At 36.5% G+C, this 23,692-nt stretch overlaps 1 protein-coding gene across 1 annotated transcript in view; it reads left to right on the top strand.

Annotated features, from left to right (window-relative positions):
* CDH18 (cadherin 18, type 2) overlaps window positions 1–20,212 on the top strand; it is a gene marked incomplete at its 5' end in the record, with an annotated part of 42,593 nt that extends 22,381 nt beyond the window's left edge. Inside the window, 3 exons of the mRNA XM_010087313.1 lie at window positions 5,382–5,499; window positions 17,925–18,176; window positions 19,722–20,212. Coding sequence (XP_010085615.1) covers window positions 5,382–5,499; window positions 17,925–18,176; window positions 19,722–20,212 — 861 coding nt within the window. The remainder of the gene's footprint in view (window positions 1–5,381; window positions 5,500–17,924; window positions 18,177–19,721) is intronic.
* Between the last annotated feature and the right edge of the window lie 3,480 nt (window positions 20,213–23,692).

Raw genomic sequence — 23,692 nt, 5'->3', positions numbered from 1 at the left:
GCATGTTTCAGGAAGATGTACAATCTTTTTTTTTTTTGCCTTTTTTAAAAATATTTGTCCCATTCTGTCTTCAATCGATATTTACCAGTTCTTGTGTTGAAAGAGAGAGAGAAAAAGAGCAGTTGATCCCTCCTTATTATTTCTGTGCCATTCATAAATCTCTAGCACATTGCCTCTCAGCCATTTCTTGGCCAGACTGAAGAGTCCTACTTAATTTGGACAGGCTGTGATAAAGCCCTTCTACACATTTGATCATTCATTTTGTCCTCTAAACTTTCTCTGATTCTTCTCTATTCACCTTGAGATGCAGAATCAAGATTCTAAATGCGGGTATGCAGTGGTTTATAATTCTTATCATAGTTTATACTTCATGGTATTTGGTGATCTCTGCTTTGTTCTCTGTTCCTTTCCTAGCAAATTCTAACAGTATCTTTGCTGTTTAACCACTAGGAAACATTACACCAATATCATTAGAAGTAATGGTCAGCTCAGAGATCGTCATCATGTATGTGAAGTTAAGACATTATGTCTATGTATAACAAATTTCACCTCTCTCTGTATTGCCTGGCTACTGAGTACTGGAAGGTCTTCAGTGTCAGCCCTTCCTCTTTTCTTCCTTGACCAACTCAGTATCATAAGTAGATTTAGTGGGGTGATTATTCATGCTAGTGGGGTGATTATTCATGCTTTTTATAAGATGTTTATTATTACACTGACCAACAAGTGGCCCAGCGTAAATCTGTGTGGAACAGGAAATTTCTGAGACTTCCTTTCCTTGTAGAACAGATAATCTACAGAAGAGATGCTGTTTCCTGTCTTTTTGAGCAATTATTTGTGCAATGACCTTCCCTTTTATCTCATGACTGCATAGGTTTATTCAGCGCTCTTATTGAGACACCTCACTGAAAGCCTTTGAAAATCTAAGTAGGTCTATCAACTGAATATCTCCTACTAACATGCTTACTAAAGTAAAAATAAAGTTCTGAAAACCTCAAATAAAGCCAAATATAGAAAAATTGGGACTTGTAAAAGTCTAATTAAAAAATATGAATTCTCTTAAAGATTAATTGCAATTGCTTTCAACATATTCTGATATTTTTAAATTATAGAATTTAACAATAATTGTTAAATAATTGTTATATTTAATAATAAACTAAAGCATGTAGTGAAGCTAGCTCAGAAGTGCTCTGTTTGCCAGGTTTGTTGTTGGTGGTAAGCAGCTAAGGTTTCTTATTAACAAAGCTTTAACTATCCAGTAGTAATTTGCATACGGAAATTTGTGAGAGAGATGTTGAAAGGACAAAATAAGTTTTACTATAGCAACATTTGCTCCTGATTTGTGTCAGTGTTGTATTTCTTTCTTAGGTGTTGCTGCAAGTGTGAATGACTCTCGACCTCTGTAGCATTGCAGCTTAACACCGAACATTAATGAAGGACTCTACAAGCAGTAGTTGCCTATGAAAGGCTGGATAAGCATGCTGTTGTATTGTTAAGCTAACTGCACTCCATTATGTACATGACATATTAATTTTTATTCACACTGCACAACAGGGCTTCAGAAAAGATTGTGATACCATTGCAATGTACAAAAAACAAAACCAAACCAAAACACAAAAGTACATGGCTCTTAGTCAGAAGATTTAACTGTCTAGTTTAAGAAAGAAAATTACAATGTTCAACAAGTATTAAAGAGGGACAAATAAACAAGGATTACAGAGTAAGGCAACTGTTCCATATGCTAAAAAAGTGTGCCCAGATGGGTGGTATTGAATCACTGAAAAGGCAGTATTTACTCTGAGTTATCCATCATCTTGTCACAAGATTCATAAGGCTTGTCACTAAAGAACAAATTCTGTCAGGTACTGCCCGTCACTTCTGTTTGACTAGTGCTTTGAGGTTGGGCTCCAGCCCTGCACTGCCCTGTAAGAGTCCATATTTCATTCCTCAGCACATTTATTCTGAATTTATTATGTGCAAGACAAACTAACGAATAGTTTGTCATTGGAAGACTTCTTGTGTTTGCTTGTTTATTTTCAGAAGAGGCACCTATGGAGAGAAATCACAGTATCATTTAATAGCACAGCCTCTGCCTCCTGCTTCTTTTTTCCTCCACAGCTCAATTTATTTGCTTTATAAAAAAAAAAAAAAAAAAAAAAAAAAAAGAAAAGCCAATAAAATTAAGGACTTAAGTACTTAAATGAACCCCTCTAAGACAACTGAAACAGAAAATGCTTGTGAGAAGATGGTCATTTCCACACTGAAGTAAGTGATAGCTTTACTCCCTTGTCAGTCACCTTGATGAGAAGATAAACTAAATATCTCCAACAGCTTCCAGGTGAAGCCTGATAGACAGTATATATTAAAGTAAATAAAGCAGCTGTGATTTGGTCCTAAATGGTATCCAGACTTGTAGAAGTTTGACTTTAGAAATATACTGGTTTCACTAATGATTGTAAAATTTAACTAATGTAGGAAAATGAAATTTTGCAATCTTCCCCCAAGTGAACTTACGAATGAAATTTCCCTCTGCTTCAAATGCTATTTTTTATTATTATTTTTAAGCAAATGGGAGCAATTAGTGATGTAAAAAAATGTTTCAGTCGTTTGTTCTGAAAAGTGAAGGAGTGAAGCATTGACAGTTTCTGAATGTTTCCAAGTTCAGTGTTTCTTCTGGCAGAATATGGACCTGTTAAAATATCTGACTAGGTCTGCTAGTCATTTTCATTGTAGCTCTCCAAAGATTAAGATTTTTATGGGTGTTTTTCAAAGGATTAATAGAAGTTGCGATAGTAGTGAAATGTCATTTCCCTGACACTATCCATCACTGCAAATTAACTCATAGGTGTGTGTACATGTGTGTGCACACACACACACACAAACACACAGGACTTTTGCAGAATCAGAGTGCGTAAGTATTGTGCTGCCAACATGAGCTACCTCACCCTGGATGCTATTATTTCTAATAGGCAAAGGAAATCAATGTTAGCTGGCAAGGAAGAGCCCTGCTATAAGTTGTAATGAATATATTTACTTGTTTATTGATTCAGTTCTGAACAGGATCAGTTCTGAGCAAAATTTAACACCTGCCCTCTATCCTCTTCAATTAATTCTCCTCCATTCTTGAAATTCTTTCTTATCAACTCTTGCTTTCAGAAAAATAGCATAACCCTTCCATTTCATTGCTTCCATGCTGTCACGTGAGCTTTACAGCAGCTGAGGTTCCGTGGCTACATTTTTATTTTAATCAGCTTTGGTAAGGTACATCTTAATGTCAGCTAATAGACCATTAATTAGTTGGCCTATTCATTAGACAAGGGTTAACAGTACAGCTGGATGTCAAAAGAACACACACTTTTCTTCCTCATCTCTGAATGAATATCTTAGAAATCCTTTCCTTAGAAAGCAAGAGCCTTTTCTGATAGACTGTGAACTTATTTTGCTTAAGCAGTTCTGTAAAAAATATTCTGACCTGTCCTATTATGCATACAATGTCTGTCTTCCACATGGAAACACATGATTCCTGTACCATCTGGTGCTATACTCTTTACATACATTGTTGATTTCAGGGGATACTTGAATTTCTATGTGTGAAATCAGGGAATGTAGGCAGTATATTTCATTGAGTTTTAAAATTAGTCTTAAAACCAAATACATTTTATACTAGTCTTGTGGCACTGAGGTCTTAATCAAATGGCATGTTTTTGAAACAAGATTCTATAAAAAGTTACTGAACTTTAAATGTAAGAGGGCAACAGGATGAAAGTTTATCTACTAGGTTGTCAAATAAAGGCAAAAGTGCATGGCAGAACAACATATACCACTGATAAATAACACTGAGGATTTATAAACAATATTTAATAACCTCATATATTTTTAAGGTCTTATCTGAATTCTTTTTAGATCTATGTATGTTATTTAACAGTATATTTAGTATTTGAGTAAAAACAGAAACTGATTCTCTTGAAAGTATTCTTCCATCAACCTTTTTTTTTTTTGTCTTACTTTGCCTCATACCATTTCAACATAATTAACTAAATATATCTACCTAAGAAAATTTTATTTTTCTGTTTTCACGTGTTAGTTCACATGGCAAAACATGGTAGTTGTTTCAATAACAGGTATGCCACCTTGGCAAAATTCAGTAGAGAGCAATTAGCTTTTGCCAAACTTTTTCACCAGTGTTGCCATGAATTTGGTAAACTGCATGATTATAGACATTTCAGATTGATCTTATTCTGCTACAGTTCAGCAAAAACATATTTGAACAAACTTTTAAAATATTCTCAGCAATTACCATCAGTATTATTGTCTCAGGTGTGTATAGTCATGATAATGTACTATGTAATGTATAGTCAATGGAATAAGCATACTACTCTGTATCGGCTTTAAAGTATATTTGTTTTGCTTTTCTTATGTGAATGGAAGTAGAGAACTGTGTGCTGTCTTTTAGTTTTAAAGCAGACCTAACCACTTGATCCCACACTGTTTATGCTTCGGGTTCAGTCCAGACAGACTACAGGTGAACACTGAACAGAAAAATTTTGATGAAAAAAGTTCTTCTCCCTCCCCTTTTTACGTTTACCTCAGGGCATCTATCAGCTCTGTGCAGCAGTCTGTGTGGGCTTCACTGCCTATATCACAAGAACAACTTTTATTAAATTCTACTTTAGTACTCGAGCTTCCAGGCGCAGCATGAAAATGAAAGCAGAGGTAGAAATATTGCTTGGTCACACGTTGCAAAGCTTAACTCAGTTTTAGTTGAAAGTAAATTTTAAAACCACCAGGGCTTTCAAAGGCAAAGGTCCTACTTTTCAAAAATACCTCTCCCAAACATGGTTGCTACAACTAATTCTGTTCCTTTTGGGCAAACCAAACTAAAACCAGGAGCGGCTGCTGTTCTTCATGTTCTGTTCTCTAGCAATTGAAAACTGATTCTTAACAGGAATTTTAAACAGAGAGCTGGTATTATATGAATGCCATTTTGGTTAAACAATTATTTTTCCTAACCTATATTGAAGTGCATATAATTATTGGGACAGCAAGCAGATGGTGCTGTAAAAACAGACATTTAGGTGAAACTCTAATTCTGAAAGTCACCAGGAAGCGACACAGATGATGAAGATCTCTGTACCCAGTCCTGGCCTTATCAGAATGCCAGAAAGTACAAATGCTTTAGATGCTTCTATCTGGGTCTGAAGTGTGGTTCCTAAAATATTTCATGCCAGCGAAATCAAGCTAATGGCCCAGTGATTTTATTGGTTGAATTTAGCGGTGGTCAAGTAGAAAATTAAAATAAGTTGAGTTTGAGCTTCCTGCTCAGGTCACATACTGTTAGGGTCAAGTACAAATTTCAACACATTCACTGTTGATTTTTATTTCAGGTAATTCAGACTATCACTGCAACTGACAAAGATAACTCTGCAAATGGGGCAAGATTCCATTTTTCCCTTGATGAAGGGCTTTCTTTGAATCCCAACTTTACTCTAAGGGACAATGAAGGTAAATCAAACACAAAAATCTCAAATAAATGGGTCTCTTTTTTGTCTGGGATGTCTCATTGAACAGATCAATTTCCATTCATTCCTTGAAAGAAGGTGAAAACTGTAATCTGTCAGCACTGGCCTAGCTTATATCAAGGACATGGTTTGCAACATATTGTAAACCATGAATAATCAGATATTGCATGTTATTTTTATATTCCATTTTATTTTAGCATTTATACTTTACACATTCAGGAATGTTTTTCTAAAGTGGATGAATGAAGATGATGTTGACAATTTGGTCTACTTCTAGATGAATAGCACTGAGTGCTGTCAAGGTTATTGCTGGTTAATGATTAAGGCAGAAAATAAGAATTTAAGGGGCATAAAAAGTTAACTTTTATGGATATGATACCAAGAGCAGGTCCTTCAGTACTTCCTGGATTTATAAGTCTGTTGCTTCATGTCCTTCCTAACAACATGTTCCTAAAAAGCACAAGCAGAAAATTATAAGACATAGGGTCAGAAGGAATAGGGCCTTCAGAGTCACCCAGCCAAGTGTTTCTTAATGTTTATTGAATGAAAGAACCATCCAGCCTTTCCCAAAAAAAAAACCCAATGTCAGCCTTACTGGTTGTTGAGTATTGCCTCATGGTTTCCGTTTTGCTACCTGATGAAAGTGAGACTAAGCTTTAAATGCCTGTTTGTAGCTTTTCTCTTGAGCTTTTGTGTATGTGTGTGTTGTGTGGTTTGGTTTGTATGCATGTGTGGAAGTGTGTGGGGGTTGGCTTTAAAGTGCAGGAACTTTTTACAGTAGTGCCATGGAATAGTTTCTGAGACCTTATAGATCACTACTCATCTGTAAAGACTGAGAAGCATGAACAGCATCATTGGCACATGTGGCATATATACATGTGGGATATTTAAACTATTCTTTACAGATATTTTTTTATCTGTTTTTAAAACCTTTCAAAGAAGGAGACATGCATAATCTTCCTAAAGAATCTGTTGCGAAGTTTAACTATACTTACAGCAGAAAAAAAAAATTGAGTCATGCCATTTGTTCTGACTAGATTCGTGGCCCTCATATTCTGGTTGCAAAAGAGATCAGTCCAATATTTATGAATACTAAAAAAAAAATAAAAATTTGAAGGACTCATTCATATATGAAAAATATTCCTTAAGTGGTGACTCCAGCCCTTTCCTAGATTAGTATAATCAATTCTGCTCAGATCATGATGGAGCATTATAACAAGAGACAGAAGGGTGACTCCAGCCCTTTCCTAGATTAGTATATCAATTCTGCTCAGATCATGATGCAGCATTATAACAAGAGACAGAAGCTTGTTCCTGAAATAAAGGAAGTGTATTTTTTTGTATTTTTGCATATGAGTCTAAGATTAAAATAAACTCATTGAGCATTGGTCTGTGATCTCAAGTGAGATACCATGGCCATGTTAATTTCAGTATAAGATACCTACATCAAGACATGCTTTTGAATAGCTATTAAAATTGTGGTTCATGATGAAGTAGATCGTTTATGTTTTTAAACATATTTTTAATTGAGGTCTGTATTATATATGTTGATTACCAGTGGAAAATGCTGTTTTATACTTTAGGGACTGCATGCCAACATAAGTTATTTACCTGCACAGATTTATAAGAGGATGAGAACTTTTTATATATCTCTGATGCTCCAGTGTTATGCTATGGATGTAAGCATGCAGCATTAAGTATTTGCTGCTTTCTTTTTACTTCCTCAAGAGCAATGAGCAATGACTTTACCAACAAGAGCAGAAGGCAGTGTCTGGGCTATTCTTAGCTGGATTTGTCAGGGGGAATTAGGGGAAGGAACTGGGAAAGGTGTCCTTTAAGGTAAAAGCCTATTTTGTATTATGTTTTTATTTCACCTAAGAAGACACAAAACGTAAGTATGCACTTCCTGTAGTATCTCACATGAAACTTCTACACATACAGAGACTCCAGAAATGCCATTTCCAATTTGCCTATATAATCAACGCAATGACAGTTTAACTCAAATCATAACAACTAATTTATCTTAAAAGTATTGTCACTATTTTGCTCAGCACATGACCCTTTGATTGTACTGTTTAAACACCCTTTATTGGGACCTTTTCTTTGTGATATAATCTGTATGTGAAATATCAGTGAAACACTTATAATGTGCATTCACAATATCCAGTTATATAGCATTCACAACTTTCATATTTATCAACTATTCCTATTCAGAAATTGAATTTCTGTTGCTTTCTATTGTAGGAAATAGCTGAGGTGGTCAAAAGAAGATTTTCTTATGTCTGTGACAAATTTGCATTTTTGAAAACTCATGTTTTTGAGCATCATCCATTAAAAATGATCAGAATGCTCTTAACACATGATGACCACTATTTTTACCTCTGGATTTAATAATTCTATAAAGGCTGGTGTTCTTGGATACTTTTATTTGTTTGTTTCTTCTGTTATGTTTTTTGAAGCTACATCAATTGCATTAAGAGAGTTTCAATAAAGTTTTGCAGAATAATAAAATGCAAAAACTCGATGTCCTATTGAAAGTGGTAGTCAGTGGTAGCTATGTGTGTCACTGCAAAGCTGTTATTTCTCTTGCAGTTGTCTTTGGATCCAGTCATCCTTTCCTTTCATTTCTTCAGGACAAAGGTTTCATTTCACAAAAATCTTAGTAGACATTCTATTCCCTTGTTTTCATAACCCCAAAAAACAGAATTCTGCTCTTTGAGCCCCAATACAGTATTGAATTAATGTTCCCCTACTCCATTACCACCTACTCCATTACCACTCTACAGCTACAAGATCAAAAGACTCTACAGAACAGAATTGGATTTTTAAACATTAACTCTTATGTCTGTGTGCTTTGACTGAAATCTAAAGGACTTGCACAAGCATAAGAATTCATAATTTGTCCCATATTGCATGGCTTTAGCAGACAAAATAGATATTAATGCATCAGTCCAGATAATTGGTCATATGACCACTTAATCTTTTATTTCTTGGTCCTGGACTTGTGCCTTTACTCAGTGACAATCCAGTGTTAAAGCTTCAGCCTTTGAATATGCACCCTCGTAATGCAGAGCTTAAAACCCTCAAGGAAATGTGGACAGAGATAGGGCATGCAGTCTAGCAGGACCTAACTGTTGCTTGGACCACCTTCTGGATTCTGTTTCTGTTTGCAATTTTAATTTTAAAGAAGAAAATGGTAAAGACAGAATATGATACCTTTTTCCCTGCTGCCTGAATTCTTAAGCTACATTAGATTCTTTGCTGCTATTTGAGGTTTTCTTATATACTGACAAAGTACTATTCAGAGAGAGTAAAGGCTCAAGAGTATGAATGAGAGGACAACCAACAAAATTATGCAGTGTCTGTGCACAAGTAAGCAAGACAGAACAAGAGCTGCAATAGAATTCCTTTGCTATACAAAGAAAACTTGTTAAGCTATAATCGTTTCCTGTGGTTTTAGAAAGCAAACCCGAAGAAGATGCCTTTTTGTTTGTTTGGGAATTGTACTCGTGAAGGCTTTTTAATGAAAACAAGGATGTTTACAATTTATTCTGTCCAGAAAAAATGTTGCGATTTCAATTAAAACCTGAGCAGCCAAATACTTTTTCAATCTGGAGATGCTTTTATGTTTCATTTCAGAGCTACATAACTCAGTTCATTGTTGTCTGTGCTCTTCTCACTTTTTTTTTAGGGTGTTATAATGGATAATTTTGAAATGCTTTTTTAACTTGTGTGCAATTTTTTAAATTTACACTTTTTGCCTAATCAGAAATATCTGGTTTTGGATGTCCCATTTAGAATTTGCCAGGGCAACAGGAGACTAAAAGCACCTTCTCTTCGGGAATTAGAGGAAAGATGAGAGAACCTCTTCAGAATAGAGCTGTTTCTAAGTTCTCTTTTCCCTTTACCCCTTTAATTCTCTCCCCCATCCCTGGGAGGGAGGAGGGGGGAGGGTGAGCAAGTGGTTGTTGTGGTGTTTGGCTGCCAGCCAGGGTCAAAACTATGACAATATCTATGTCAAAATGTCTTAGTTTGATGGAAAATACATATGACCATATGTCATTATTATGATATCCCCAACCATTAACGTACAGACACATACTTGCATAGCCTCTTTCTCTCTGTATTTAAAATATTTGTTCCCTCTTTCTGCCTATTTTTTTACCTATTAGAGACCTCTTTCGTAAGTTAGACCACACTTTTCATGGAGCTGGCAAAAGACTGAACCCCTAGAGACCAGTTCACTAGGTGCAAGATAACATTTATGAATTTTATGCACTGTTTTGCAGATGGCACTTTTTTTTTCACAAGATGTACAGTGTACCATGAATGCTCCAATGGGTATTGTAAATTTTGTAGATGATAAGGGTTTGTACAGAGACTGTGCACATTCACCCAACACCACCAATGTGTTTTGTACATGCTCTTCTCTTAATAAATTGAGACTGCTAAATTCTGAAAGTAGACAAAGTTTACCTTACTTTCAAGGAAGAACAGCTCCATAGGGAATGCTTATCGTTTGTTCTCTTCTCCTTGTATTTCTTCAGGACAAAGGTTTTGTTTCACAAAAATATTTGTCATTTTATTTTTCTCCTGTGCTCACCTTTTTCAAAGATCTGGCCTTTTGAAAACTGCCCAGTGATGGAGTATGTTCTGGAGGTGGAACAAAGTTAGGGCATTTTTCTAATACTATCCCTTTGGAGATTCCTATTTCTTAGTGTTATGCCACAGAAGTAGAGACCTGCTATTCTATAAAATCTGGAGCATATTGAGTTCAGTGGCATCTGTATAGGATGAGATTTGTAATGTGTTCATCTATCCATGCCTGTGATGCAAATTAGCATTTTTCCTGTGTTACAGATCAAAATAAGTCAAAAAAAGACCAGTTTTACTTGGCATTGCTGTTATTTAGGAAGAGATCAACCACCAGAGATTAATCCCATCCCAGCTCGAATTCCCTTGCAGAAGTTTCTGTTTATCTCTCTTCCTTGATATGTGCAAAATTCTTATCTCCAACTGTATTGCACACGAAATCTGTGGCAGGCCAGTGAACTGACATCAGGGCTTTAGAGTTGCAAATAAGCATGCCAGACACCAGACCGTGTCTTAGTTGCTCTATATTGTCTGAAGTGGCATTAAAAGAAGTCAGTTTGAAATCCCCACTTCACAACCCAATGTAACTGGGAAACAGCTACATAGTTCCTGCCTTTATTTGCATCACAGTGGCATGCTCATTCTAGTTATGTGGTATTGCAAGTTACCACTCCCTTTCCCTGAAAAATCCTGTAAAGAAGACAAGTTATAACTTGAGAGAAATGATATCTGAGAAAGTGTAAAGTTAGCATTATGCATGGTGACTATGAGCACAGTCCATAGAAGTGGCCTTACTGAAATCAGGTTGAATGCCTGAGCAGGTATTACCACAGAATCGATATAAGAAAGTAAAAAAGGAATTCTACCATGAGTACAAGAGACAAAAAAAACAGGACTAGCTACCACAGAGGGAGGCGTTTTTCTTCCACAGGCCTGTGAACTTCTTTGATCTTTTTTTTGATCTAAAGAAGAATTGGATCTAAGATTGGTCAGATAGGTAAGTTAGTGCATAGTGTATAGGTTGTTCGTACTTTTTTTTTTCAGTGCTGCTACCTGTTGGTCTTTCACAAACCAATCCATAAGCAAATAACAATGTTTCAGGTCCAAAAACTCTGCTATGCTGCTTTTCATTTTTGCTACTCAATGAACTGGAAAGGAAGCCCATTGGCAATAGTTTTGAAACCAGCACAAAAGAAAAAAATATTTACGAGAGTTATCAGTAAATAAATGAAACAGAAATCCCTATCAATATAGTCCCACATAAAAAAATTAACTGCTCTAACTTTATAAATATAAGTGCAAATCATTCCAATATATTTTGTTTCAGTTTTAATTAGTTGTGACTTCTCTGAAAATTTATGGAAGTTGAACTGCTGATATCAGCAGAGCTGAAAATTAAAACACACCTTGAGCTATAGACAGGTTTTTACTCCGTTTTTTCACTTTTATTTCTCTTGTGCCTGCCTGTAATGTATAATGTGTCAAAATAATTCTCAAATTGTGTGTATTCTCCAAAGTGCTCCAGTAGTCACCTCCCATGGTGTTATCATTGTGTTTCTGCTTCCTTGATTTTCCTATGCCCTCCTTTCTTTTGTTAGTTCAGAAGCTCAATGTAAAAAGGCAGAGATGATGGAAAGGGAAATGTGATAACAGCCTTGTATACAGTGTGCAGTCTGTCTTAACAAACTATCACATCTTCAGAGTGTGAAGAGCTGCTGTGTTGGAGCCCTGCAGAATTTGCTATGTGTAACCTCAGACTTACTTGAGATTAATGTTAAGTTCTAATTTCCATGTTTCTAGAGCATAGCCCAAATACAAGAAAGTTTAGGTCATGAAATGCTAGTGACCAAAAGATTATGATCATACTTTTTATTTGTGTTCAAATTTGTGAAATTGCATTGAAGGAAAAGCTTTACTTTGTTTCTTTGAGAATGCTTAGTATTGTGTATGGGTATATGTCAAGTAACGTGTTTCTACAGAAATTAGTTATTACTCAAAAGAATATAAATAACATAAATTCACCATGGCAGATTTTTGAAATTAGAAATTTTATTCTGTCTCCTTCTTTGCCTAAAATGGTGTCTCATACTAATATTTAATTATATTATGTTAACAATACAGGAAAAAAACAACTTAATGTTGAAAAAATACAACATTAAAAGAAAAAATGTTTATTTTTTCAATTTGTATTTGTGTCAGAGTTTGAACTGTCTGGCAGCCAAACACCATGCAGTCACTCACTCACTGTCCTCCTTCCCAGGGGTAAAGGGAAAAGAGACTCGTAGGCTGAGATGAGAACAATTAATAGCTAAACTCCAATAAAAATGAAAATAATATCATAATAATAATACTAGTATATATCAATATACAAACAAGTGATACACAGGGATACTGCTCACCACCTAATAACCAAGGCTCAGCCCTTTCCCAGCTAAGGATCTTGGAGCAGGAAGAGTCCTGAAACCACAATCCTGGAATGCAGGTAAGAGCCCGAGTGTCTGAGCAGACTGAGAGAGAAAGAGACAACCCTAAGGAAGAGAGAGAAAATCCAGACAGAGCCTCATCTATACACTGGCAGTGATGTGCATGGTATGGAATACACCATTAGCCAATTTGGGTCTCAATCCTAAACCTAAGGTCAAATCCTAGGCTAGTAACTGGGGCTGTGCTCCCTCCCAGCTTCTCCTGCACCTGCAGACACTGGCACAGTGGAGCTGCTGAAAAGTCCTTGACTATCCTGGCAATATAAACATCAGTATGTTATCAGCCTTCTTCTCAGCACAAATCCAAAACACAGCCTCTTACTAGCTACTGTGAAGAAAGTTAACTCTGTCTCAGCTGAAACCAGAACAATTTATCTTGTGCAGTATACAAATGTCAGTTCCTTGTTTGGCAAGACTTTGCACTCCACCCAAGCATGATTTAATTATAGCTCTTTTGAATGTTTTTTTTTTACTGTAACTTTTGAATTGTCTGGTTTATTGTTTTTGTCATTTTGGTCTTTTTACTTTTCTCACAGATTTTATTTATTATCCTTACAATTTTCCCCCCCATCTGTCCACAGTTATCCTTATAGCATACATGCTTGCATCTCAATGTTTTTTCCTTTACATCTTTGCAATAGTCTCTATGGATAAATCGTTTCATTATTGCTAGATTCCTGCTCAGGAATCTTCATTTTTTCTTTATTGGTCTCTGATGCTTTTCTTTCCAGCCTGCATTTTCCTTGCTGCTTCTTTAGGTGTATAGTGATACTGAATCATTCACTCTTTTTCAGATTTATGCCAGAGGATGGAATGTTTTCCTGTTCAGATTTGAATAGTGGGCGTTCTCTGGGTGTAGGCCCAAGATGATGCACATGAAGAAAATTTTATAGGATTTTCTTACTTATATGGACAACGTAGCTAAACTGAAGCATTTGGGGCTTGTAGACACTGTAAGAGAAATGGAGTATTAAGCTGAAATGAAAGGTTGTTCTTATTATTGGTAATAATACTTGCTGTCACCTTTTGGATTTAGCTGTATAAAATCTGAGATTTTTTTCTTTTGGAATGAGAGACATGACAGATGTTAATATTAATGCTTAGTTCATGGATATGGTGTCACTTGCTACCAATAGGGAACTAAGTTTCAGGCTGAGTCCTTTAAAACATCCTTAGATTTTTAAGGTATTATTTCTGGATAACTTTTTTGTGTGATTGTCATCTTCTCATTTGTTGTAACTTGAAATATAATTCTTGTTACTACTGTCACTTCTTTGAAGCTGCTTTCTTTTACTGTTTGCAAGTGCATAGGGGAGTGTTCTGCTTCTCTAATGACTTCAGTGTGATTTCTAGGTGACCAGTCAGACTTCAGTTTATTGTGGCAGTGTTGGTGCTGAGAGGAAAAAAAAATTAAAAGGAAAAGAAAAAAAGGAACAACCACCCACAAAGAAAAACAAGACTGTGACAGTTCTCTTGCAATGAAGCTTAATAATACAAGCTGACTCTGTATATTACATACCACTTAGCCTTGTACCTCTTCTTGACCCTGTGTTGTACCCAATGGAGCTCAGACTTCATTATTATGCTTCTTTTTCTCTTCTGAGTTTATGAAATAATATGAAAATTGTATTTCAGCCCAACAGAGCACTGTTATCATGTCATGAAGGGAAGTTATGTGCTGCAGAGTGTGTAGTGTGAGGCTCTTTAGGGATGCTTAAGAATATGCAGGCTGTTGGAATAATGTTGAAATGGTGTAAAGTGGGAGGAGACAAACCTGGTGCACTCTGGTCATATTGCCTGCTAGGAAGGGTCCCTGGTGCATATTATTAACTCCTACTGTGGTTGGGTGTTATGTGAGAAAGTCCTACTTGGCCCAGACCAACAAAATCCCAGGGAGAGTGCTAAAATTTAGCAATGTGAACAGTTGGTGTTCCAGGGATCATACTAACTCTCCAGCCTCATTTTATTTAACAACCTGCAACAGCAGGAGATAAAACCAGAAATTGTTGGAAAGGAGGTGTGCTAATAATCTGTAGTTGCATTTCAAGGAAGGGAAGCAATTGTAAATTAGATTCTGAACAACCAGAAAGTCAGTGGAGTTATTCATGCATATGGGGGAAATGATGATGAAGCTTTTTTCTAAGTGTAGAAAGGCAGAAGCAGTAGTCATCACCTTATATATAACATCCTTTTATGCAAAATATGTATTCATTTGAAATTCCTTACTAATCACAGATAAGTGAGTTTATTGCTGCTCTTAGGCTGTATGTAGATCTCTGTCTGCCACTGCTTTGGCAGATGACAGGCACACCAGCTGAAGGTCATTTTGTGTTCCATGTGGTCTCCTTCTCTGAACCACTGAAGATTTTGTCTGTGTTCTCCAGCAGTGTTAGGGAAGCTGGGACTGACAGTCTAGCATAAAAAAAAAAAAAAAATGGAGGGAGTGGCAAATTGGCAAGATATTATTAAAAAAGGTAAGTGAAAATTTCTTATGCAACATTACATAGCAGAAAGATAGAACAGCTGCTTACTTTATCCCCTGGGTATACCAATATATTTGCTGAAAAACTAAGAGACATGCAGGCAATCCACCTCTTTCTATTTTGTGTTTCATAAGATTATTTGCTTGTTTTAGGAGTCTTTTAAAACAGATCACTGAGATTGTTCATATACTACATTTAATTAAAAGTAGAAGACCGTACGTGTATCAAAGTAAGCTTATCAAAGACCAGCCTGGTTTCAATTTGTAAAATTAGGATTGGGACTTTTCCTTGTATTTTAGGAAAAAAAAAAAAAAAAAAAAAAAAAAAAAAAAGATTGGCAGAGCCTAGTAAAACCTCCATGTGTGGGCACAACCTGTAATTATGCTCATTCTGCTTTAGGGGAAAGTTTTATTTATACAATAAATGCAATCTGAATTTTCAGTGATATCAAGCTTGGTTTCTTCAATCAGTTTACCCAATTATAACACAGAACACTTTGGTCCCTAGTCTAGTTGCAGAATAATATGGAAATCATTTGTTTCTTAACAATAAGATAATGAAAAATCAGCATTACTGAGAATACAATAGAAAGCTTTTATAAGGTTTCACAAATCTGGGTTAAGCAATATGGAGAAGAGCTGAAGTCTAACAAAGTTTTTATGAAAATGAAAGAAATATTTCTGCATGTCATACACTGTAGGTATGTAGGAATCATTTCTACAACCCTATATCAAAACAAAATACTGATTTACTGTATATCTTTTAACCATCTCTGTGTTGGGGTTATTGAAAACACATTGTGTGTGTGTGTGTGTATGTGTGTGTGCATGGTACCTGGCGACTTTGTAAGGAAAATACTATGTTTTATCATAGGTATTTAATTACGTCTGTGCAAATATTATTTCCACAACATGCTGATCTTACTCTGTGTCAGATATTTTCAGATGAAAGAATTATCTGTTCATCTCCTTCTGGTTTCAATAGGATTCTGTAAATGGAATGAATATAAATGGTGTTATAAGTGGCTGGTGTCATGCCTCTAACATAAAAGTTGGCATAAAACTTGGGATTCAGTTACCAAAAGTATACCTTGACATGAACAAGCAGAAGAGGACTTCAAAGCCTACTGCAAATAAATAAAGAGATAGATAGATCGATAGATAACATATTTTGCACCCACTGCTGAAGAGAAGACCAAAACTTAATGAGTTTATAACAAACTCACCATGCTGGAGGTTTCCAAGAAGATAACTAGGGAGAGTAGAGAAGAAAAGCTAATGAACTTCAGTGCAGTGGGACCTGGTGCTCCGTTCTTGGCTCAGCAGTAAGGCTGTTTCTTCCCACCTCGTATATATTTCTCATGTGAAACCTGTTACCAAATATATTGTGTTATAATGTTATGCTGATGTGGAGCTATACTGTAATTTTTTCTCAGTACTGCTGTTGGGTGATATGAAAATGCAAAATGTTGAGAGAAGTGATTTAAAATGAACATTTTAAAATTTGGCAAAGAGCTTGATAGAAGATATGACATGAAGAATAGTCACCTGGTAAACAGTTTATATACAGTTTAAACAAAAAAGTGTCACAGCCTTCCACATATTATGATAAACTTATTCAATGCTGTAGCTACAGTATTAAGGAAAAATAAGTTTTGTGGTTTGTTTGTAATAGGAAGAGAAACCCACCAGATGTATTTTTTGCACGTATCACCCCTGTGTTGTTTGTTAAAAAACTCCAAACCCACAACCCTGCAGTTTGGAAATTGTGTGACTGTTAATCATGGGCAAGCAGTACAAGAGGGAAGTTCTTTTCTTCTAAGCTCTCTTCTAATTTCTCAGTCCCTATCTCTCTCTCTCCACAACTGCTCATGTCTCTGATTTCTCACTGTCTCCAATTTTGTTTGATATATCTGTGGGCTCTTACTCAGGTGCTAGTACTTTTAAAGAAGTGGCAACAAATTGAAATTAAATTTTATGCATATGAAATCAAGATATAACTACATATCATTATAGCATTTCTTCCCCTGCACTCTCTTTATGCCCCTTAATTTCTTGGACTTAAAGGGGTATGGGTGACAGCTTACTATCCTAATTAGTGCCTATAAATGCTCTTACAATGTGCATGTAATAAGAGTTAGTATTCTCATTGACTGTAATATATGCCAGATGGACCTGTAGGCAACATAATGGAGACATAATCTTACATCACTTTCTCTCCCCTTTCCTTACTTACCTTTAATGTCCACTGGTTTAGAACATCTAGTATCTGCTGTCTTTCCCTTCCCTTCCCTTCCTTTCCCTTTCTTTCTTCCTCTTGACCTGTCCACAACATGAGTCTTTGACCATTGGCCTTTCAGTTGTTTTCTGAAAGTTCACTTGAGCTATAAAACGTATCACAAACGGTAAAGCAAAGCATGAAAGTCTTGTTTTAGCTTTTACTAAAGACCTTTTAACATTCTTCTGAGGTTTGAGAGGATTTTATGTTGTGGATGAATTCCACAACAGATATTCTCAGAATTCCAGGTATTCACATTTACAAGTGTGTTACATGGGATTAGAATACTTGCAAACTGGGCCCAAAATATTTGTCAAAGTTAATTCAAACTCTAAGACAGGTATGTGAGCTTCAATAATCTTATTTATGTAATGCTACTTACTTTTTTCTGGCTCCTCTTTTTCCTCTGTTGGCCACAAATGTTTCCTGTCGAGTTTTAATTCTAGATTATGCATTTTCTAGGACATCCTGGTTTTAAGATGTCCCGTGCTTCTACTTTATGGGAAACAAACAGTCAATAACTTTTTTTTTTTTTGCTTCATTAAAATGATATTCTGTTTTTGATTTTGTAGATAATACAGCCAGTATCCTGACAAGACGAAAGAGATACAGTCGAACCACTCAGGATATCTATTACCTCCCTGTTTTGATTTCTGATGGTGGAGTGCCCCCTCTCAGCAGCAGCAGTACTCTCACAATTAGGGTTTGTGCATGTGAGAGAGATGGACGAGTGAGAACCTGCCATGCTGAAGCTTTCCTCTCCTCGGCTGGCCTGAGCACGGGAGCTTTAATCGCAATCCTGCTCTGTGTTGTCATTCTTCTTGGTAAGCCATTTTCAATGTTACGTAATGCTAGTCTCCCACTGGCTCTCTGAATGTGACAGGGCAGAAATTTTTAATATGATATGTTTTTGAACCAGAGGCTGTCTGGTAGTAGGAGGTAATTAGAAATACATAGCTGTGATTAGGGGGGAAAGGTTTAGCTAAAATTAATAGGGAAAAATGCCTTTAAAGTACACTTGTGAATATCTGGAATGCACTAGAAATAATTTTTCAGAGGTTATCAAGTAATTAGCACTGCAGATCTTTCTTTTATAATTTGGAAAGATTTCAAAAAGCCACTGACTCTATTTCCATGTCTAGAACAGTGTGAAAAGTGATAGAAAAGAGATGAGGAAGGCTTTTTGAAATGCATTACACTGTAAGAAGCACCATTAGCACTGTACAAAAGCTATTTCTTAATTACCTTTGTGGGATACGCTGATAGCAATGCACAACATAATCCACAGGGGCAAGGGACATATGAGACTGTAAAATGACTCCATTAGATAAATGCCCACGCAAGTGCATTTTCCCTTGACTTTTTTCTTTTTGCCCAGACCAATTTGAATGTCACCCATTAGTTAATATTCTTTTTTTTCCTGGCAGAGGCACAATTTGCTGGTACATATCTCTGTATTACTCATGTGCCTTTCTGTGTTCTTATAGAGGTGGCAAGAAATAATGAGAATTGCACTATGACCCACACAGGAGATTTTGAGGATTTTTTTTTCTACAAAGACCCTACATTTTTTAAAGACTACTTTTCTGCTCGGTTACTTCAGAACTGTCTTGTCTGAAAGCTGTTTTAAAGTGCATAGTAGTACATTTAGTTTATAATCTTACATTTTGTCATACAAGATCGAATATTCATAAGAGAAAAAAATAAACCTTTTACATTTTGATTCAATATATATGCAAAATATTGTTTTTAATGAAGCACTGGAATCCTTTAACAATGCTTTTGAAAGATGTCAGCCTTAGGTACTCACTTCTCTTTCAACTGAAAGTATGTTATCCTCTTTTATCTCCTTTATGAGATCCCTGATAATGTAACTAGTGGATTTCATTATTTTCTCAAGAAACCTCAGCAATCCCTACAAAGAAAATATACAGTAGGAGAGTGCTTTTTACTGGCCCTCTGACACAAGACTGCATCAGAAGTTTGTCATTTCGGGACATCATTGTTAATTTTCCCCTTAATTTTGTGGTCTCGGTCCATTGCACTTTGGCATGTTACTGTGTCAAAACACAGATGTCCGGATTTCATGGGTGCTTTCTAGGCATACAGTAATCTGTCTCCAGGTAACACATTGCACAGCAAAGGCATTGCTCACTTAGGAATATAAGTACGCTCTTTTCCAGATTGGACAGGTTTGGTTACCGTGTGTTAGACACGTGCCTGACATAATGAACCCGAATACCAGTATTAGCCTGAAAGTATGACACCTCTGTATTCATGACTTAGTATCTGTTGTTTCTGTAGCATATATCTACTTACTTCAGATTTAAACTTTAAACCTAATCTAATATCTGCAGTTTTCTCTTTAGCAATTGTGGTCCTTTTCATCACCCTAAGACGTAGCAAGAAGGAGCCATTGATCATATCAGAAGAAGATGTCCGGGAAAATGTAGTGACGTATGATGATGAGGGCGGTGGAGAAGAAGACACAGAAGCATTTGACATCACAGCACTGCGAAATCCATCAGCTGCTGAGGAGCTAAAATACAGGAGGGATGTTCGTCCTGAAGTGAAGCCTGTGCTCAGGCATCATCCCTCCTCAAGCCTTGACAGTGTAGATGTTCAGGAGTTCATTAAACAAAGACTGGCAGAGGCTGATCTGGACCCCAGCGTGCCCCCATATGACTCGCTACAGACATATGCCTACGAGGGTCGTAGATCGGAAGCTGGGTCTATCAGCTCTCTGGATTCAGCCACAACACACTCCGACCAGGATTATAATTTCCTTGGAGACTGGGGACCTGAGTTCAAGAAGCTAGCTGAACTATATGGGGAAATAGAATCAGAAAGAACAACTTAGTTGTAATTCCCAGAACAGAGAAGTTCCTAAACTACTGGAGATATAATAACAGCAACGGTAACAAAAAATGAATACAGTGCTTGGAACTGAGCAAGGTGTATGCAGTTACTGTAGAACAAGTGCCCTTTTCATATTTGAAACTGGGTTCTCCAATTGGAAGAAAGTCAAATTTTGAAAAATACAGAAAAAAGAAGCTATTGTCCCTTGTGTATATTTTTTAATTGCTCAATGAAGTCCGTGGTACCGTATCTGTAACAATACCTAACGACAAGCAGTGACATTTTTTTATTGCAATGTGCTTACCATCTGCAAGCTACAGTAAGTTTATGGTTGTGCCTGTTTAGGAAGACACCTAATGGAAGAGCAAATCTCTTGCAGGTGGTTGTGATGTTGCATTTCTTATCTGTGCTCTAGGCCTTGTGATCGCAATGTGAGGTAGCCGATGGGATTTACTACCAGTGTGAGAAGTGCTAACAGTCTATCTGTTTTACAGAAAGGATAAGCCACACCTGTCCTCTTAAATAAACGGTCCTTTGATGATTTAATCTTACTGAATTATCAGGTTTCATTGAGATGATGTAGTTCCATTATGTTCTTCATGATCTTTTCATCGATAACCAGCTAACAGAGGGAGGGTATCATTAGCTGTTAACCCAGACATGTCTCTAGCCCATAACCCCAGACCTGCTCTGTTACTGCGTGCTAGAGGAACTGTTGTTTCCAGTACTGTGCTTTTTCTTTTTGACTTTTCATGGGAACATAGCAACGGTCCAAAATACTCTTTGTGCAGGAAAGCAGATAAAGCATAGGCTCTTTCAGTAAAAACAACAGTGGCAGCACCGTTAAACTATTCAGTTGTTTGGTTCACTGTGCTTCACTTATGTCAAGAGATTAAGCTTTTCAAGACTTTGCTGGTCTGAGTCTAGAAGCTCAATGGTCAGTTTAAAACACAGTGTTCTTAATCATAATGTATCTCTATTTCCATCTGTGACTAAAAGCAAAATAGAGCTGCTGATAAGACATTGGAATAGAGAAAACTGAAACAAAGAGAATAAGATGATGATGCTTTTTGCTTTTTAGTTCAATCTACCAATATTTAATTTGTCTCAGATGAGTTTTCATCTAAGCAGAGCAAGCTTTTCTCTTCCTATTTTAAGCATCATGGGAGGAGGAACATTTTAAGTCAGTGGAGGAAGAAAAAATTAAAATGTACCATTATTGTGGTTCCTAGGGATTAAATAAATTGATTTCTTATGTTAGTAACTTATTAGCATTGCAGACCTGCTTAACATTTCTGCTAAACATTGCAGGCTGCTTAACACCTAATCCAGCAGATTCTTATGTTTTCCTTTGTTTCATTTGAAACTTTAACCTTTTGTTTGTCTGTCTTGTGATAATACTGTGAGAGGACCAAAAGGTCATAATATCTCATGTAAGATTATGACCTGTAAGGCTCACCATCTGTTGCAGTCCTCTGTTTCTAAGAAAATTTGTAGCTCTGCTTAGGGTGGTGGACTTCTTGCAATACACATTTGATGGCGGAACTGTCCAGAGCAGAAGCTGTACACTGTTGTGGTGGTTTGTTGTTTGTTTGTTTTTTTTTCACTCTCTAGGCTGATGTGGAGAGTCATACTGATCTGTACACTCCACTAGATTCCTGCCTATGCATTTTAGGTGCCACTTACCTTCAGCTTAGTAGAGAAGGGTGTACCTTTTGCTTCTCCAAGCAAGGTCTGTATTTATTGTTGTCCTACTGTGGGCCACACAGGTGAACCCCGTTATTAAGCCTTTGGTTCTTTATTGTGTGGTTGGATAGGTCCTAGACATGACTGAAACTTCTGATCAGTTCTTCTTTGAGGATTTTGTTTTTAATGAACTCCTTCCTGAGATGTTGTTGACTGCTTTTGGTTTAAACAGCCTTCTGGGAAAATGAGCAACTAGCTTAATGAAAAACTTTTCAAGCTCTAAAAACTGTATTAGTTGCACTGTAGTTCCAGAATTGTTTTTTACTATGCTGTTTTGTTTGCAACTTGAAAACTGTAATATTTCTCTTTCTGTCAACATCTGAATCCACAAGGAAATTTAGAGGGGAAAAAAAGCTCAAACCCTAAAATGTTCTGCTGATGTTCTGAAAGTAGTTTAATAATCTGTATTCAGATTCTTTTTTTGATTTTACCAAATACAGACTCTTCTAGAAATTCATCTAAGCAGACATTCTCATTGTAGACTAAAGTTAGTCAGATGCTTTCATGCAGTAAGAGTTATGCTCCAGATGAGAATGGTTTCTGTGTTGTCTTTTTTGGAAATTAGGATAAGTTTGAGTTTTGTCTTGAAGAATCTAGTAGTGCAGGATTTTATGTGGATAAATTTTCTTTTGATTTAGATCAAATTTGCTTTATGCCAACGTCTCAATTTTTACATTGTATGAGTAGACTGTAAAGAAGAAAATCTTTTAGCGTTAGTAGTACCGTGGGCCATAATACTTTGTACCACATTTGTGTGAAAACTGCATTCATTGTTGTATTATAGTTTTGAGAGGCAGGTACTAGTTGTCCTTATGTCTGTTCCCTCTGGCCCTACACCGAAGCAGGGAAAATCGATTGTATTTTGTGCTTTAAGCAGTGTTCCCACCATTGTTTTATTTTTATTTGCTTCATAGAACTTTCAGGCTTAAAGCCAGCAGAAGTGCAGTGACATAAGCAAGTAATCACTCCTTACGCTCGTGTTCTGATTAAGTTAATGAAAGGAGGAGGTCATATCCCTTTTCACCGCTCCTGGTGCTCTCTTTGCTGCTGTGCAGCATATGCATCGTACCCACAGCCCCAGGAATTCTGAATCCTTTAAAATTCTGCAGGGTTATTGGGACACTGCTTCAGTGATGTTGCGGTGTGTCCTGTTTGGTATGTCCTATCCACAGTGATCGCCAAATGTGCTTTTCTGTCATGATATGTCTGCATGCTTGGTATGCTTACTGTTTTTTACTCAAATACACATCACAATGCCGTGTTGTTTGCATGACAAATAGCAGAATATTAAATCTTTAGGGCCACAGAAAAAGGCCTCACGGTGCAGAAAGAACAGGTTGACAGATTTCTTTTCCTGATCCCACGAATTTTTTCCTTTGGTCCTTTGTGTCCTAGAAGCAAATTTAAACTATATTTGAGAATGTCTATGTTAACATTGATTAAACTAAAAGAAAATTAACACTGCATGCCATGGAGGGCATGATGCTTTTGTGGCATTGCTGATTTAAACAAAGTATACAGTCAGTGAAAGTACTGTGGGAACCTCCTAGTTTATGGTAAGTCTGATTGTGTAGACTTTGCTTTCACATGGATCTTTTGTCTACTCATATTCTCAAATATTTTCCTATCAGCCTAAGTAGTAATCCAGTTGCTGCTTAACAACTAAACCCTGAAACCTGACAGTTCCAGTTCTTAAACTGGAAGATACTGAGTAAAGTTAAATGGCACATACAAA

This window comes from Pterocles gutturalis, unplaced genomic scaffold (assembly GCF_000699245.1).
Source record: "Pterocles gutturalis isolate BGI_N339 unplaced genomic scaffold, ASM69924v1 scaffold5681, whole genome shotgun sequence".
Lineage (NCBI taxonomy): Eukaryota > Metazoa > Chordata > Aves > Pterocliformes > Pteroclidae > Pterocles > Pterocles gutturalis.
The sequence above is the reverse complement of the archived record's forward strand: the minus strand, read 5'-3'. Positions and strand labels throughout refer to the sequence as shown.